At 38.8% G+C, this 16265-nt stretch overlaps 1 protein-coding gene across 2 annotated transcripts in view; it reads left to right on the top strand.

Annotated features, from left to right (window-relative positions):
• TAFA4 (TAFA chemokine like family member 4) overlaps positions 1 to 16265 on the top strand; it is a 200712-nt gene that overhangs the window by 39605 nt on the left and 144842 nt on the right. For both annotated transcript variants that reach the window (XM_074313251.2, XM_019711725.3), the window contains exons 2-3: positions 8542 to 8677; positions 14364 to 14479. In XM_074313251.2, coding sequence (XP_074169352.1) covers positions 8664 to 8677; positions 14364 to 14479 — 130 coding nt within the window. In that variant the 5' untranslated portion in view covers positions 8542 to 8663. The remainder of the gene's footprint in view (positions 1 to 8541; positions 8678 to 14363; positions 14480 to 16265) is intronic.

Here is a 16265-nt window from a genome sequence, read left to right as displayed (position 1 = left end):
AATTTTAAATTGCATGCTGTCTGAATAGTGTGATGAAATCTCATGCTGTCTTGCTCCGTTCCACCTGGGACGTGAACCATCCCTTGTCCAGGGGTCTCCATGCAGTAGACATTCCCTACCAGATAGGTACTTAGTAGCCATCTCGGTTTTCAGATTGGCTGCCCTGGTATCTCAGTGCTTGGGTTCAAGTGACCCTTATTTTATTTAATAATGGCCCTAAAGCACAAGAGCAGTGATACTGGCAATTTGGATATACCAAAGAGGAGCTGAGAAGTGCTTCCTTTAGTGAAAAGGTGTGTATATATAGGGTTTGGTACTATCCGTGGTTTTAGGCATCCACTTGGGGTCTTGGAACATACCTCTCGCAGTAAGAGGGGACGACTACATTCACTGTGGTTTTCTCTGTGACACTTACCTCAACCCACAGTGCTCTTGTTCATGCTTGTTTACCTGTTCCCCTGTCTCCCCATGCTAGAATAGAAACCCCAGGGTACTTGTTCATCCTCGATGCCCAGGGCCCCACACAGGGCTGGTGCAGAAGGATGATCAAAAAACACTTGTTGAAGAAATTATGCAGTGGTGACCCACTGAACATGGAGACAGAACATGGAAGGTTGTGCCCAGCTCTTCTGTATGACTTCCTCATGTGGTCGGCCCCCGTACCACTGTCCTCTCCTTTCCGCCTTTTGCCATAAGTTCTGTGTGGCCCTTCTACCTCCTTCACTAAATCAAATCGGAGCAAAACAAAACAAACCCATACATCTACAGATCTTTTCCCTGCAACAGCAAACAAATGAACAAACAAAAACAAAAATTGAAGAATCCCCAAATATCTCTTTATTCCTTTCCCAAACACTCCTGTTACTCTTTTTCATTATTGCCTTTCCAGGAAGTTTTCCTGGGTTACAGCTCTTCTTGACATTGTTAAAGTCTTTATTATTCCAAAAACAATACTATATATTATTGACCTACTTTTTTTGTTGCTCCATGTATGTTTGTCTTTTCTAATTAGATTGTCACTTCTGGATAGACAGAAATTGGTCCTATTGATTTCCCCTAGCAGGTCCTGCTATGCTTAGTATATACAGGCTGAGTATTTTCAGCACCTTTAGCCTGAGGAGCTTTGATAGATTGTAAACGAACTTGTGTTATAGAAGTAAGAGGGAGTACCAACAAATACTGAATCCCATTATGCTCTTGTGTTTATTATATGTAATATTCCCTGTAAATAATTACCATTTCATTTAGAAACTATTAGTGTATTTTGATTTAACTTTTAAAAATGTCATTTAGTGTGATATTGTTATTTAAATTATATAATAATAATATCTTATGTTTATTTAAGGATAGTTCATATTGTTTATAAACATGGCTTTATTAAAAAATTTAAATGTACTTATAATAAAACATCGTAAATCAGTTAACATGTTAGTGCTCTCAAAATACTTCCCTTTCTTGCCACAGGAGGGCACTGTTGTCAAACAAAAAATTATTTTAAGGTTGAAAATTTAATGGTCTAAATTAAACTTTAAAGAAGCATTCTCCCTCTCAGAAATTAAAATGGCCGATATTATTTGCAATGGGCATTGTCTTGCTATGTAATCCTACCACCGTGAAATTTACTGAGTATCGATGTCCATGAGTTGTATGCCATTAATAGCTGAATCACACTGTATATTTCCTAAAATGCTGAGTTACAGCTGGGCGGCACCTTGGCAATCATCCAGTTCAACTATGTTAGTTTACAGGTGAGGAATTTGGGGAGCATAGTGGTTAAATGACCATTTATTTGGAAGTGAAACTGGAGACTTACATTTATTCATTTCCTTAACAACACATATTTAATACCCACGATGTGCAGGGCATTGTGTTAGAGATCAGGGTAGAAGAGAAATTAGATGTTATTCCTCCTTCATGCGGTTTGTTTGCATTTTTGTTGTCAGAGAACAGACCATGCCCATCCCCACTGTAATGATTAATGAAATAGAGGTGCTGTTATCGATATTTATGTACAACTTACTTTATTTCTATGAATATTTGTTACGTGGAAGTTAGGTCATCACATAAAAACTTTTTAGATAAAAGTTCAAGTGCTTGGCAACTTGTGGGTAGCCTCCGAAATATTATATTGGTTATTTAATATGTTAAATAAAGTCCTTGATACTGTTTTGATTATTGGAATAATGAGAAATGAGAGGAGAATTTCCAATTAAAAACTGGTCTAATTAAAAGAAATAAACCCTTAGAAATAACCCTAAGGATAATTGGGCCTTGAGAGATTTATGGCTAAATTGCCATTACAGCTCACATGTTCAGCCCCAGACCTGGGCAGTTTCACTCGGACAACCAACTGTGGAGTCACGCTGAGTGGCTCAGAGTTTGGTGAGTCGTTTATTTTATGTAACTTTCTGGTTTGTTTTCTCTGTTTTATGTACATGGGTTCTCAACAATCCATTATCACTTAGTGATGATTGCTTTTGTACTTTTCTTGGTCAGCGGAAGGCTAGATAGAGGTTTTCTTTATTAACAAAATAAATGCACTGTGGGCCCATACTTCCATTAGAAAGGAATGTGTCATCGTACTTAATAAGTGTGGTTTTAAGGAATTTCTCTGTTCTTAAAATGACACAGTGTGAACCTTATAAAAACCCAGCATGTCTATTTAAATTTTTTAAATCATCTCTGACCAGAGGAGCCTTTTAAAAAAATTCTCTACCTCCTAACTTAGATGAGATGGTATTGGTAACACTTGAAATTGAAATGCCATTTATAAAATTCTTTAATATTTAATAGACACAGTTATTGTCTTTAATGGCTCATTTTCAACATGCTTTAAAATGGTTCATTAGTAAATTCTTCATAGGTGTCTTAAAGCAAGCAATAAAAAAGTATTTTGTGACATATATATATATATATATATATATATATATATATATATATATTACGTTTTGTCAGAAAAATGTGCCTGCTTTAACATATGATGGTGCCCATACTCTGAATTACACAGTAATTCTGTGCACCGTGTGATAATTAGATGATAGCTCAGTGGAAGCATCAGCCATTTATCAGTGCTTCAAATACATTCATACAAACATCGATAATCTGCTAAATACATTTACTTTCGTCAGCACTCTCAAATATAAGAAGTTCATTAATACTGGTCTTGTTTCAGAATAAATTTGTCAAGAGAGAGGTTATATTTCATTTTGCTTACTTTTGTGGAAAAGCTGTTTGACAATTTCCAGAAGACAATTCAATGTGGTTGTGTTATTTATGCAACTGGAAATAGAAACATCTTTCCTCATTTCTGTCTGAAGAAAGGATGAATTATTTCATGTAGGCAGCTTACATTTTGAAATTTCCATGGGTTATCACTTAGTGGGACCAGCATTTCACCCCTTTTCTACTAGTAAAACTTCTCTTTACTCCCCAGATGCAGGTTGCTAATTTATGAAACATTTCTCCCTTCTATCATTTTTGTCTTGATTGAGTAGAATTTAGTATGGAGAAATGATTTACCACAATGTCTAAACTCTTATGGGTGTCACATCTTACATTGGTAGCTGTTAGAATTATTCCTGCTTGTGCCCTGATACCCAAGGGTCTGAGAGCCGAAGCACAGGGCTATTCCAGTAGATCACACCCAGGAGGTTGGGTGTAGTGATGGTGAGTCTGGAAATAGCTAATTATTCAGATGTGCCCACTATGGAGGTGATGCAAGATGGAGCTTGGAAACCTCCCTGGTGAGTGGGCAGGCAGGAAAGGACAGTGTTGTTTAGTAGCACGAGGACTGTTTGTTTTGTTATTGAGAGTCAGCCTTACTGTTTTGTTGCAAAAATGCTTCTGAATTGTTGGAGTGGATGCACAGACAAAAATCATTTTTTTTGTTTGTTTGTTTCAGTGATGAATTCCTTCATAGAAATCAACTGAAGTAATTTGGCCTTTGTGTATTTTGTTCTGGCTCTGGTGTATTTTCGCCGAAATGTTTTAGAGGGGTTCTGATCTGAAGTGCAGTTGTTTTCCATCTGTTTGAAAAATGGCAGCTGAAGCACTCAAGGTCTTTAGAATTCTTACCTGTTTGCTCTTAATTTGGAAAATGACGTAAGCCTTTAATAAATCTGTAGCAAATCAAAATCACTGTTTTTCTTTAGCTTTTCAGAGATGAGGCAAAATTTGTTTAAGAGTTGATATAAAACATCTTAGGCTCCAAGCCAGAATCTGCTAGCAAATTCTATTCAGTTTCCTGTACACATTTGTCCACAGAAGTTTCATCTACAGGTTGATGGTCAATGTCTTGAATTCCTGAAGAAAGACAGGTTTATTTTCAGCCTATTTACTAAAGCATGAAAAGGGACTGATCCTTTTAGAAAATGATTTTCACCAGAATTGAAACAATAGATACCTTGGTGCCTGGTGGCTTGAATTAAATCCTGGCTTAGCCACTTGCTACCTGAGTGACCTTGGGCAAATCACTTAGCCTCTCTATGTCTTACTTTCCTCATGTGTATATCACGATATAAATAAATCTTACTTTTAAGTGAGTTAATATTTTGAAGTGCTTAACGCAGTGCTTGGTCCATAGTAGGCATTATGTAAGTGCTTTTTAAATAAAAACAAATAAGCCTTCTCTGGGGGCATGGGTGAATGCTCAGAATTGAATTAACCAGAACATTTTATCAACTCTCCTCATTGTTAGAATTGGTAATAAATTCTAAATCATTTTAGAATATCTTATAAACTGAAGTCTTTTAGTACATATTTGTCTTATTTTTATATGACTTCTGACTTAACGAAAAGTTGAAAGAATAGTACAAATAAGTCTCATATATCCTTTATCCAGATTCACCAATTGCTCACATTTTGCTCATTTGTTTTCGCATTCATTCATACATTCATTAATTCAATTCACTTTTCTCTTCCTCCCTTTTTTACCCCTTTCTTCTTTTTTCTATCTTTTTTTTCCCCCTCAGAATCATTTGAAAATAAATTGAAGACGTTTGTCCCTTTATTCTTAAATATTTCAACACGGACATTCTCTTTCTTAACTACAGTATAATGATCAAAATTAGGGAATTTAATGTTGACAACACTAATTTGTCAACTAATCTGTATAATCTATAGGCTATGTTTAGAAATTGTTAATTGTCCCAATAATGTCCCTTATAGATATATGTGTGTATATATGTGCATATGTGCTATGAGGTCAGACAATTAAGTTCACGAACTCATCCTAGAAAAAGTGCTACACACCTCATTGCTGAATACCACTACGGTCACCTTCGAACTACTCCCCTTCATAAGCTATGCATCCACGTCTTTAAAACAATTTTGGAACTCTCCAAAATTTAAAGCAATTTTGGAACTTTTTCTGGAATGGCTATCAGAGCTGTCATTCCATTACCCTTGATGTCCTGAATGTCATCAAAATGTCTTCCTTTCAATATTTCCTTTATCTTTAGGTAAAGAAAGAAGTCAATGGGGGCCAGATCAGGTGAGTAGGGAGGGTGTTCCAGTACAGTTATTTGTTTCCTGGCTAAAAACTCCCTCACAGACAGTGCTGTGTGAGCTGGTGCACTGTCGTGATGCAAGAGCCATGCATTGTTGACAAAAAGTTCAGGTCATCTAACTTTTTCATGCAGCCTTTTCAGCACTTCCAAATAGTAAACTTGGTTAACTGTTTGTTCAGTTGGTACAAATTCATAATGAATAATCCCTCTGATATCAAAAACAGGTTAGCACATGCAGCAGGTTCGCAAACTTAATTGTCAGAACTTGTATGTGTATTTGTGTGTGTGTGTGTGTGTGTGTGTGTGTGTGTGTGTGCAGTCAACCTGAGAATGTCTCTGTATGTGTGTATTTTTTTCTGGCCCAAGATCCAGTGTAGAATCACAATTGCATTTAGTTGCCATGTGTCTCTCTTTTATTTGGGACACTTCCATATATGCATATATTTTTCATGACCTTGACACTTTTTTTTTCTTTTTTTCAAATTTACCAACATTTATTTTAGAAATCATAGTATGTGGATGTAAAATACAAATATATTTTCCACCTATAGAAAATGCCAGAAGGGCATTTGGATTTGCAAATTCCTTGCTAAATTTCACATGTCCTTCTGGGGACCTCACAGATACTTTTTAAGAATTCATATATTTCAAATTTGATTTAGTATGATTTTAACTCATGATTAGATCCAGGTTTAAGGTCACTGTGTCTTAGATTTTAAAAAGCACTGTGATATTTCATCATTGTAGGATTTTAGAATGAAAAAATGAGGAGAATTTGATGCCGTACAGATTGACATGTATGGAGTGAGGTGAGTGTAGCCAAACTAACATAAGAGATTATGAGAGTGCTTATTTATAACAAGTAAATTACTGTATTCCAAAAGAGTAAACTTCTTAGGGAATTCACCCCACTATTACCATGTTTCCCCAAAAATAACACCTAACCGGAAAATAAGCCGTAGCATGATTTTTCAGGACATCCCCTGAACATAAGCCCTAATGCATCTTTTAGAGCAAAACTTAATATAAGACCCGGTCTTATTTTCGGGGAAACACAGTAGTGAAGGCAAGTAGATCAAGAGAAAAGAAAGGTAAAGCCTTGATATTTCCTTGGTAAGAAATTAAATGTGGGCATAATTCTTTCTTGTGTACAACAGAAATAAACATCTGAAGAATGGTCCCCTCTTTCTGGGAACCTCAAAGTTTCTTGGTACCAGCAAACATGAACAGGCATTCTGTGCTTTTGTCGTAAAAGAGTGGCTGTCTCCATGTAATACCAACACATAAGGAGAAAGATGACAAGTGTAGCCTACGCTATAAATGCTGAGTCTTTTTAGTTCATCCTGAGAATTAGTGGGTGCACTAAAAAATTTTTTTTAATCTACTTTTTTTAATCTAATTTTTTAAAAAATATGGGTAATGTCTTTCATCATTGAAAATACTGTTACTCTTCAAAATTAATACCTTTTGAAGCAGACTAATAGGAAGGACTGCTCTATTGCTGGGGAACAACAGAGAGAAATGAGATGACTGAAAGGACATGCTTTTGGTGCCATGCACAGTTGTCAGTGCTCTTGAATGTACTAAAGTTTGGAAGTGACAAGAAAGAGTTAATCCTTTTACGTAAGTGCCTAGGGTGCACTCTGGGAAACCCGCACTGAATGAGTTACTGCTCTGCCTAAAATTAAGCTCCTGGCTTCTTGTCTGGCATATGAACTATTAGATCACATTTTTTTTTCACTGGTGGATCCATTTTTTAATGAATTGAAAACAAAAATCCCCAGTGGTTCTTTTTATGTGAAGAAAACAAGATAAATATTAGCCATGAAAGGTCATTTTGGTTTCCAGTATGTGGGGAGTTCATTATGATAGGTTCCGATAAATTATACTGTGTATTTCTTTCCAATAAGAGGTCACATTGTGCCCTTGGGTGGACATCAGGATAAACATACTTAATAAAGTTGGGGGATCTGAGAGATGAACACTTCCCAGTTTTGTTTTTTTTCTTTCCTCATATTTATACAATTATTCAAAGCTACTTCCCTCTTGTTGAGCGAATCACTCGAGGCCCACCTTCTCCTGTAACCCCAAATGGTGGGTCTTCAAGTCTGCTACCTAAAGTCTTCTCTAGATAAACGTGTAATTATCTTCAGGGGCATCTAAAGAAGAGAAAAAGCTCAATTGTGCTTTGTGATGGATTTGTGATGGGTTCAACAGGATTCTAAAGTAATTAAACTTTGTTGCAAGGATCATTTTTATACTGTATTTGTAACTTTAATACTTATTGATATATATTATTATTTCTCTCTAAGCCCCACCTCTGGGAGAGATGCATTTAACTTAACAACGGGAAAAATGGTGCAGTTTCACGTTTCATTTTTTTCTTGAGATGTGTTTGGTTTGGAATCATCTGAGTCCTTTTGGTAAAAACATGTTTGCTGAGTGAAAAGGTCCTTTTACGGTAGGTCTGTGCATTGAAGTGGTGTGTCAAGTGTCACTTACATATTAGTAAGTGTCCTTTGCATTTTGGTATGTTTTATATTGGAAAGACATTTGCCCTCTGCCTCCCATTAACATTTTTTAAAAACCATCCTTGCAGGTTGTTCAGCATCATTTTTGGGTGTATATCACACAAAGCTAGGGGTTCAGCTCTTCATGCTGGCTTTTCCACTGCTCCGTGAGCTGCAAAAGTTGCAGAACTCTTGGGAATGGATCATTCCCAATATCCATTTTCATCCTTGGTTAGTGAAATGGGAGAGTGAAATTTTGCATCATGAATGGTTTGGAAGCCTCTGTAGAATTTTGAATGCCATTGCTGTTGAGGAAATTTCTACTTTAGAACTGTGTTCTCTTAACTAATATGTGGCTAGTTAATGAGTGCAGAACTCTTTAAAAATACGGATGTGTGTGGCTGTCTCCCACTCACCTGAAACTGCAAATGTCATTGTAGAAAACATTATTTTGCTACAGGGAAATTGTCTCATCTCAACATTAAAATGCTAATGGCTTCCTGTCTTTTTTGTTTTTTAAATAGGTCTTTCAAGCTAAGATAATTTTTTACAACGGCAGAAATGGTTGGTCCTAGCTACAAATGGGAATTTGGAGTCACGCTGAAATACATCCTGAAATAATCGTGTTTGACTGGAACGAAATCATATGAAGTCTCCAAGGTAAAAATAATTTTAACACATACCTAGAGATGATATCTTTATGAAGCATTAAGAATTTAGTAAAACAGAGTATCCTAAGGTTGATGACTTTTTAGAAAAGATTTCTTTTACACTGAATTTTTGGGAATTTGGGGAATCTTAGCTTCAAAAATTTTAGCTCTCATCTTTGACATTATTTCAGTTTGTAAAGCAGTGTTTTGGCTACTCAGTAGGGTGAAAGGTGAGATTTTAAAGATAAACCAGTTTTGTTTTACGTTTGGACAAAAACGTTCAATACGGAGGAAACTGAAGTCTCATGGTAGATGTGGTAGGTCAGAAGTCCTTACATCGGGGCTCTGGGTTATTGAATGAAACGAGGAACTATTGCTGAATAGCTGCCCCTCCTTCCCAAGCCTCAAGCATTTCTCCAGGGAATCACAGCTATTGTTAAGTAAATACTTGTTCTAGGCACTGGGACCTTACTGCTATTCACTCAGAACCTGGCACATAGAATTGTCCATTTGGCATGTCTGCCCTTGAGACTTTTGGAGTTTATTGTTGGGATTAAGCCAAAAAGACAGAACCTTTCTGATAATATGGAATAGAGACAATTGAATTCAGGGAAGTGGTGATGGGAGAATCTGAGAAGTAAAGCAGAAGATATAGAGGCAGCCCGGAGACTAGCAGAAGCAGGCAGCTGCTCCCATCCTGGGGCTGGTGGAATGAAGGAAGGAAGTAGTGTTTGCCAGCGCCTAGGGAAGGGACCTTTAGTGGCAGCTGGACTCATAGTGGACCCTTCTGGTAGGAATGGCACCATGGAGGAGAAATGGCCAACTCCATAGATCCTGCCCAAGACAGAGAAGGTGGGGAGAAATGCCACGGCCTTTCTCTTCCACCCTCCAGGCTCCAGCCAGCATCTCCTATTGCTTAAACTCAGCTGGGAGGCAGCTGATTCAGGAACCTGGGGAATGTATCCTATAGGAGTCACCCAGGTGGAGGGCAAAGATAGAGCTGAGGGCAAAACAGGCCCAACCTTGGACAGGGTTCATATTTGAAACCTTTTCCCATGACGTTTTTATGAGCATGGCATGGGCTTTTAATACCTCAGAGGATGGGTCTCCTCTCTCTCTCTATTAAAAATTGTTTTTCAATTACAGGTGACATACAGCATAATATTAGTTTCAGGTGTACAACATAGTGATTAGACGTTTATGTAACTTCTGACATGATCGCCCTGCAGATAGGTGTTCTCTTGAGGATGACTCCTAGAGCCCCAAGACTAAATTTTGCCTGTGCCATGGAATCTTCTATGTGAAGGTGGACAGTAGTGTGACGCACTGCCAAGATTCCCCTTCAGGAATGAAAGATTTATTCCCTCAACTGTTGGGGGTACTGCAGAAGATGGCCTAAAGCTTTTTCGAATTGTCCTCAATTCAAAGAGCCTCCTTGCCTAAGATGACCCCCTTTTTTAGGAGCAGCTCATATCCAGTGACTGACCAACATGGAAGTGTAAAGGCTCGACTTTTCTGCCCAACTTGGTACCACTGAGAAGGGGCATCTTCAACTCTCCATAGGGTTACCTGAGGCCCTTCCTCCCTCTACCCTGCCTTCTTCCCTCCCCTTCCACAAGTGATGATCCCAAGAGTACCCCTTAATTACCCTCCTGCTCACCAATTTCCTCTCAAACTGGGCTTCGCTGGGAACCCAACCTTCGGGACTCAGATCATCTCAAATATATTCTCCAATTTTGGTAAAATACACCCAGACAAGTTTAGGTGATACAGGAACTGACAGACAGATGGAAACTGACATTCACTTGTTTTGGTGGGAGAGATGATAGCTCACCCGAAAAACCTACTCTGATTTTGGAGATTCTGAATTGGGTAGGATGTTGTGATTGGAGGCAGGCTGCGGAGCCAACCTGCTAAGCAGGACGAGTGTGTAAGGGAACTCCGTGGGGGACAGAGGGCTAAGCAGGACGAGTGTGTAAGGGGCTCCGTGGGGGACAGAGGTAAGAAGCCGGTAGGAGACCTGGGCACCTGGACCCTGGATTAAGGACAGGAAGGTGGACTTAGGACCAGGTTGAGTCAGGCTGTTTCAATAAGGAGAGAACAATTTCCCTTGAGATTCTTGGAAATGTTGCTGACGTCTCAGAGAGTGAATAGTGGACACATGGATTGGGCCGGGAGGTTCTGGCCCGGAGACCTCTCTGGGGAATGCCGGCTGAAGGGAAGGAGAGCAGGGCAGTGCTCTGTGCCTTTGGGCACCGTTTTCTTCAGGGCCCATTTTCAGTGACAGAAATCTTGAGATTGACCTGTGTCTATAAACAGGGAAGCCAGACATATGGGTTGAATATCCAGTTGGATCTTTGTAAACCAAACATATGGAGAAACTTGGGTGAATGGATTGTTACCCATGTTTGGTAGACAGAATTCTAAAGTGGCCTGCAAAGTTTGTACCCTCTGGTGAACATGTCCTGTGTTAGCTCCTCCCCTAGAGTCTGGCACATTTGTGACTGTAATGGAGTCCACTCCTGTAATTAGGTTATGGTTATATGGCAGTGATGAAGCCATTTTGTAGATGGAATTAGGGTCCCAAATAAATCCATGTTGAGTTAATCACAAGGGAGATGATCACTTACTGAGGCGAGCCGTGCCCAGGCACTGGGCCTTTCCTGGAAGAGGAGAGTCAGACTGCAGGGCCTGTGGAGCGGCCACGTGGCCGAATCTGAATGCAGCCTCTAGGAGCTGAGAGCTGCTCCTGGCCTGCAGCCAGAACACAGAAACCTCCGTGATACAGGCCCAAGGAAATGGATTTGGTCAACAGCAGGGGGCTGCTCAGAAGCTGTCCTTCTCCAGTTGAGCTGCCAGAGGAGGACACACCCAGATGGCACCTTGATTTTAGCCCTGTATGTCCCTGAGCAGAGGACCCAGCTAGAATGTGACTCACGGAAACTAAGATCCTATATTCACATTGTTTTAAACTGCTAAGTTTGGCAGTTTATTTGTTGTACAGCTATAGAAAACTATGCTCCATTTATCGGATTCCTTGAAATTTTCCCTTTTTGGGCCACTAATTGCTACTGGAAGCCAAGGTGCCTGATCCAGCCAGCAAATGTGTTGTGTTTGGTTTGCACTATGTTTTAAAACCAAAATAAATGGAATTAGTTGCCAACAAATAAATGTGCAGACTGCATATCAGAATCCGGCTTCTCCGGGAAAGTTATTGCTGGCTCCCCCAGGCTGACATTGTGCATTGTGTAACCGGCTGGGTAGGAACCAAGCCCGAGACAGACAAGGCTCCCAACGCCTGCTGCTCAGCCAGCCTGTTCACTCACTCACAGCTGTTTGAATGTTTGGCCCTTGGAAAGAGAGAGGAGCCTTTGTAACATTTAGATCAATTACTGATATTGGGGATAACAACTAGAATTTTAAAACATTGCACATTGGGCAGAGTATCTCATTTGAAAATTCAGTGCATATGAAATCTTGAATCTCCATGCTTTCCCTACTTAATAATCAGTTAATCAGTCCCCTCAATTGACAATGTAATTAAATAACAGCACCTCCAGCTCATGTAGGCTGCATGTTTTCTTTGCCGCCACTAGTTGCTCCTAGGGTTTCAGTCTCTCGTGTGTGTGTGTGTGTGTGTGTGTGTGTGCGCGCGCTGAGGCGGAAGACGGGAGACGCACTTTGAGAAACCAAGCATTCAGGCCCTTTGGAGCATAGACCCGGTGTTTCTATGTCAGTTGAGAATGTTCCAGATTTCCCAGCTGAAGGACAGAGAGAAGCCAATGCTTTGTATCCCTTTTAACACCGACTTCCTCAAAGATGATCTTAGAATCTTGCCATGGCCTGGCTGCTTCAAAGGTAGACTGAATCTCAAATTGATGAGCAATATGACACCTTTTCAACATGATATATTTGACTCAGTGTGTGTGTGTGTGTGTGTGTGTGAGTGTGTGTATGCGCGCACACATGCACTTGGTAGCTTGTTGGCGGTCTTCTCCCAGAGGACTGTGAGGTGGTCACTGGGTCCCCGAACCTCTGCTCTCCTTTCAACATGGAATCGGGGTTCTGGTAAAAGCCCTGCTGGGCTGGCAGCCTTGGAGGCTGGACCCTTCCCTCCAGGACTTCCTCAGGGCTTTGTCTCTAGTGTTTCCCGAACATGAACCCAACCCTATGGGCCATGTCTTTATCATCTGCCATGAATTTATACATCTTGTATCTGTAAAAAGGGGGTCCTTGATCCACTGTAGTGGATCATATTATCACAGGCACCATGAGACACGTTCCAGGCAGAACCTGCTATCGCTGGAGTTTTCAGAGGCCAAGCACTCTGGCTTTTGCTTGAAAAAGTTAATTTAAAAAATGAGCAAACTAAAAAGTTAATCAAGTTCTAATTTCCCTATAATATCAAAAAGGGCAGAACATTAGAGGGAAAATGCATTTTTTATATTTTCATTTACTCTTTCTTTTTGGCGTTTGTTTTAGAATAGATGGCACAACCACATTTATGAACTGAATTGTCTTTTTTTTTTTAAATTAAAGTTTACTGGGGTGACAATTGTTAGTAAAGTTACATAGATTTCAGGTGTACAATTCTGTAATACATCTTCTGAACCGAATTGTATTTGAGCAACTGTTTTGATACTGTCCATCCACGTGAAGCTAAGTTCATTTATTTTTCCAGCTTCATTGAGATGTAATTATCACATAGCACTGTGTATGCTTAAGGTGTACAACGTGTTCCTTTGGTGTCTATGAATTGGTGTCACCATGTGAGCTGCCACCTCATCGCACAGTTGCCATTTCTCAGCAACATTCAAGTATATGAGGCAGTGTCATTAGCTGTACTATCTTGCTGGATATTAGATCCCCAAAGTTGTTCATTTTATAACTGGAATTTTAATCCTCATACCTCCCCATTTCCCCCACCCCTCAACTCCTGGTAACCACCACTCTGCTATTTCTGTGGGTTTGTCTTTTTTAGATTCCACATATAAATGATATCATAGAGTACTTTTCTCTCTCTGTCTGACTTATTCCACCTAGTATAATGCCCTCATGGTCCATCCATGTTGTCACAAATGACTGGATTTCCTTCTTTCTCATGGCTGAATATTATTCGTGTAGGTGTGTCTGTACATATACTCATATATACATATACATGTGCTACATCTTCTTTATCCGTTCATCCGTGAGGTCCATATGCAGTTAAGTGTATGTTATATTCACCTTGCCTGTATTTCCACCCGGCTTTAAGCTATGAGGCAAGTCTTCTAGGCCTTAATATATAGTCAAAGCAGGGAAAGGCTCTTGGGCTGGGTGTGAAAGTTTTTGTGGTTTTTTTCAGATGCAGAAACCTGTGTATTTTGTTTGAATCCAGCTCTCTGTGTAGCTGTTAAACTTCATGATGTAAAATAGTATACAACCCCCATGTTCTATCTGGACAACTCAGGATCCACCCTAGGGATTCATAAATAGATTAGACTTCTCACCGAGACATGTTGCTAACTTGAAAAATTCTTAATTATGAAAGGTGTTTATTGAAAATGGAGCTAATGCACAGTACACATAAGGTGTGATTGGCCTTCTGTTTCCTTGTGGGAAAGGAAGTCGAGTGCCGAGCTCTTCCACCTCCCCTGGGTGGCGTTTGCCGAGAGGCCTTGCTCACCACTTGCTTCCTGCTGTCTCTTTCTCTGCAGGATGAGAGTCTGTGCTAACTCAGTATTGCTGTCACACTGGCTGTTGCTGGCCTACCTGTTAATGGTGTGCTGTAAGCTGATGTCCGTCTCGAGCCAGCACCTCCGGGGACACGCAGGTAGGCCCTTTTAAGCTCATTATGCACCACTGAGCTCAATTACTAAAACCCTTTCAAACGTCAGAGTCCATATTTTAGACTCAGGTAATTGACAAGAACTTTTGATGGTGTGTAAACAACCAGAGGAAGCATGAAACACAGCAGGATAAAGCAGTTTAACAGTTTGGTACTGAAAGAGCGTTGTTCTGGGCATCCTGTAAGGATATTATCCATGTTTTTCTTTTTTCTTTTAAACTTTCCTGAGTACACTTGCATTTTTGTAGTGATTTTTTTCCAAGGAATTCAGAAAACTAGCAGCACTTTATTAATTTTTTTAAGTACATGAAATTCATCTTTATTATTTTTAATAATTCTTCTTTTATTTATTTATTTATTTATTTTTTACTTTTGCAATTAGAGTTTACATTTAATATTATATTAGTTTCAGGTGTACGGCATAGTGGTTAGACATTGGAAAGAGATTCCCCTCAATAAGTCTACTACCCACCAGGCACTATACATAGTTATTACAATATTATTGACCATATTCCCTATGCTGTACTTTACATCCCCATGACTATTTTGTAACCACCAATTTGTACTTCTTAATCCCTTTACCTTTTCACCCAGCTCCCAACCCCCACCTCTCTGACAAATATCAGTTTGTTCTCAGTATCTATGAGTGTTTTCTGTTTTGTTTGTTCATTTGTTTTTTAGATTCCACATCTAAGTGAAATCATATGGTATTTGTCTATCTCAGTCTGATATGTTTCATTTAGCATAATGCCCTCTAGGTCCATCCATGTTGTCACAAGTGGTAAGATTTAATTCTTTTTTATGAACAGGTAATATTTCACTATATATATATATATAATTCCACCTCTTCTTTATACAGTTATCTATTGATGGACACTTAGGCTGCTTCCATATCTTGGCTATTGTGAATAATGCTCCAACAGCACTTTATTTGTATATATATAAATTCTGCCTTCAAAGGAAGCTGCAATATATATATATATATATATATATATATATATATATATATATATAAATATTGCTATATATATACACATATATATGTATATATATATACACATAGCAATATTGCAATATATATATATATATATATATACATATATCAGGGCTATAGTAAAGGGAACTTTCAGGTAATTTCAGATAATTTCAGACCCTTTTAAGATGTGTGGAGTAAAGATGATGAATCGTTTAAGAAAGAAGAAAGAAAAAGAAGGAGGCGGTAACTCTTTCATGGGCCCTAAAATGGAATGTTTCTAGTTTTAGAGAATCATGCCGATTTCTAGTGAGACCCATGTCTATACTCTGCTTATTTCTAAAGAAAGATTAACATAATCAATAAAGCATGTGTGTGTTTGTGTGTGTGTGTGTCTGTTTCTCTCTGCCTTTTCTTGTTATATATATGTTTAAAGTGACACAGACATGGAAACTCCCAGTGAATTATATTTTCCTGAATAATTTATATTTATCAGAAGACTTGTTGCCAAACAATTAATTTACTCTCTCTGCTTTGGTGATCTGAGGTGTGACAGTGCCAGGCATGCTTTGACTTTTTAGTGAAAGAGTGAAGCTGAACTATAAACCACGTATGTGCCAGAATTGTAAAGTCTCTCTCTAAAAGGTCTTGTATATGGAGAAGTTTGTTGGCTATCCTGACCCTCAGACATACACAGGTCATACTTTCCACTCAGTTATTCTGATACTTTAAGGTTAAGGCATAATTTTAGACTTAAGATAATTTTTAAAATCTTTCATGACTCAATTTTCACTCCTC

This window comes from Rhinolophus sinicus, chromosome 5, assembly GCF_057876585.1.
Source record: "Rhinolophus sinicus isolate RSI-liver-muscle chromosome 5, RSI-T2T, whole genome shotgun sequence".
NCBI classification, from domain to species: domain Eukaryota; kingdom Metazoa; phylum Chordata; class Mammalia; order Chiroptera; family Rhinolophidae; genus Rhinolophus; species Rhinolophus sinicus.
The sequence above is the reverse complement of the archived record's forward strand: the minus strand, read 5'-3'. Positions and strand labels throughout refer to the sequence as shown.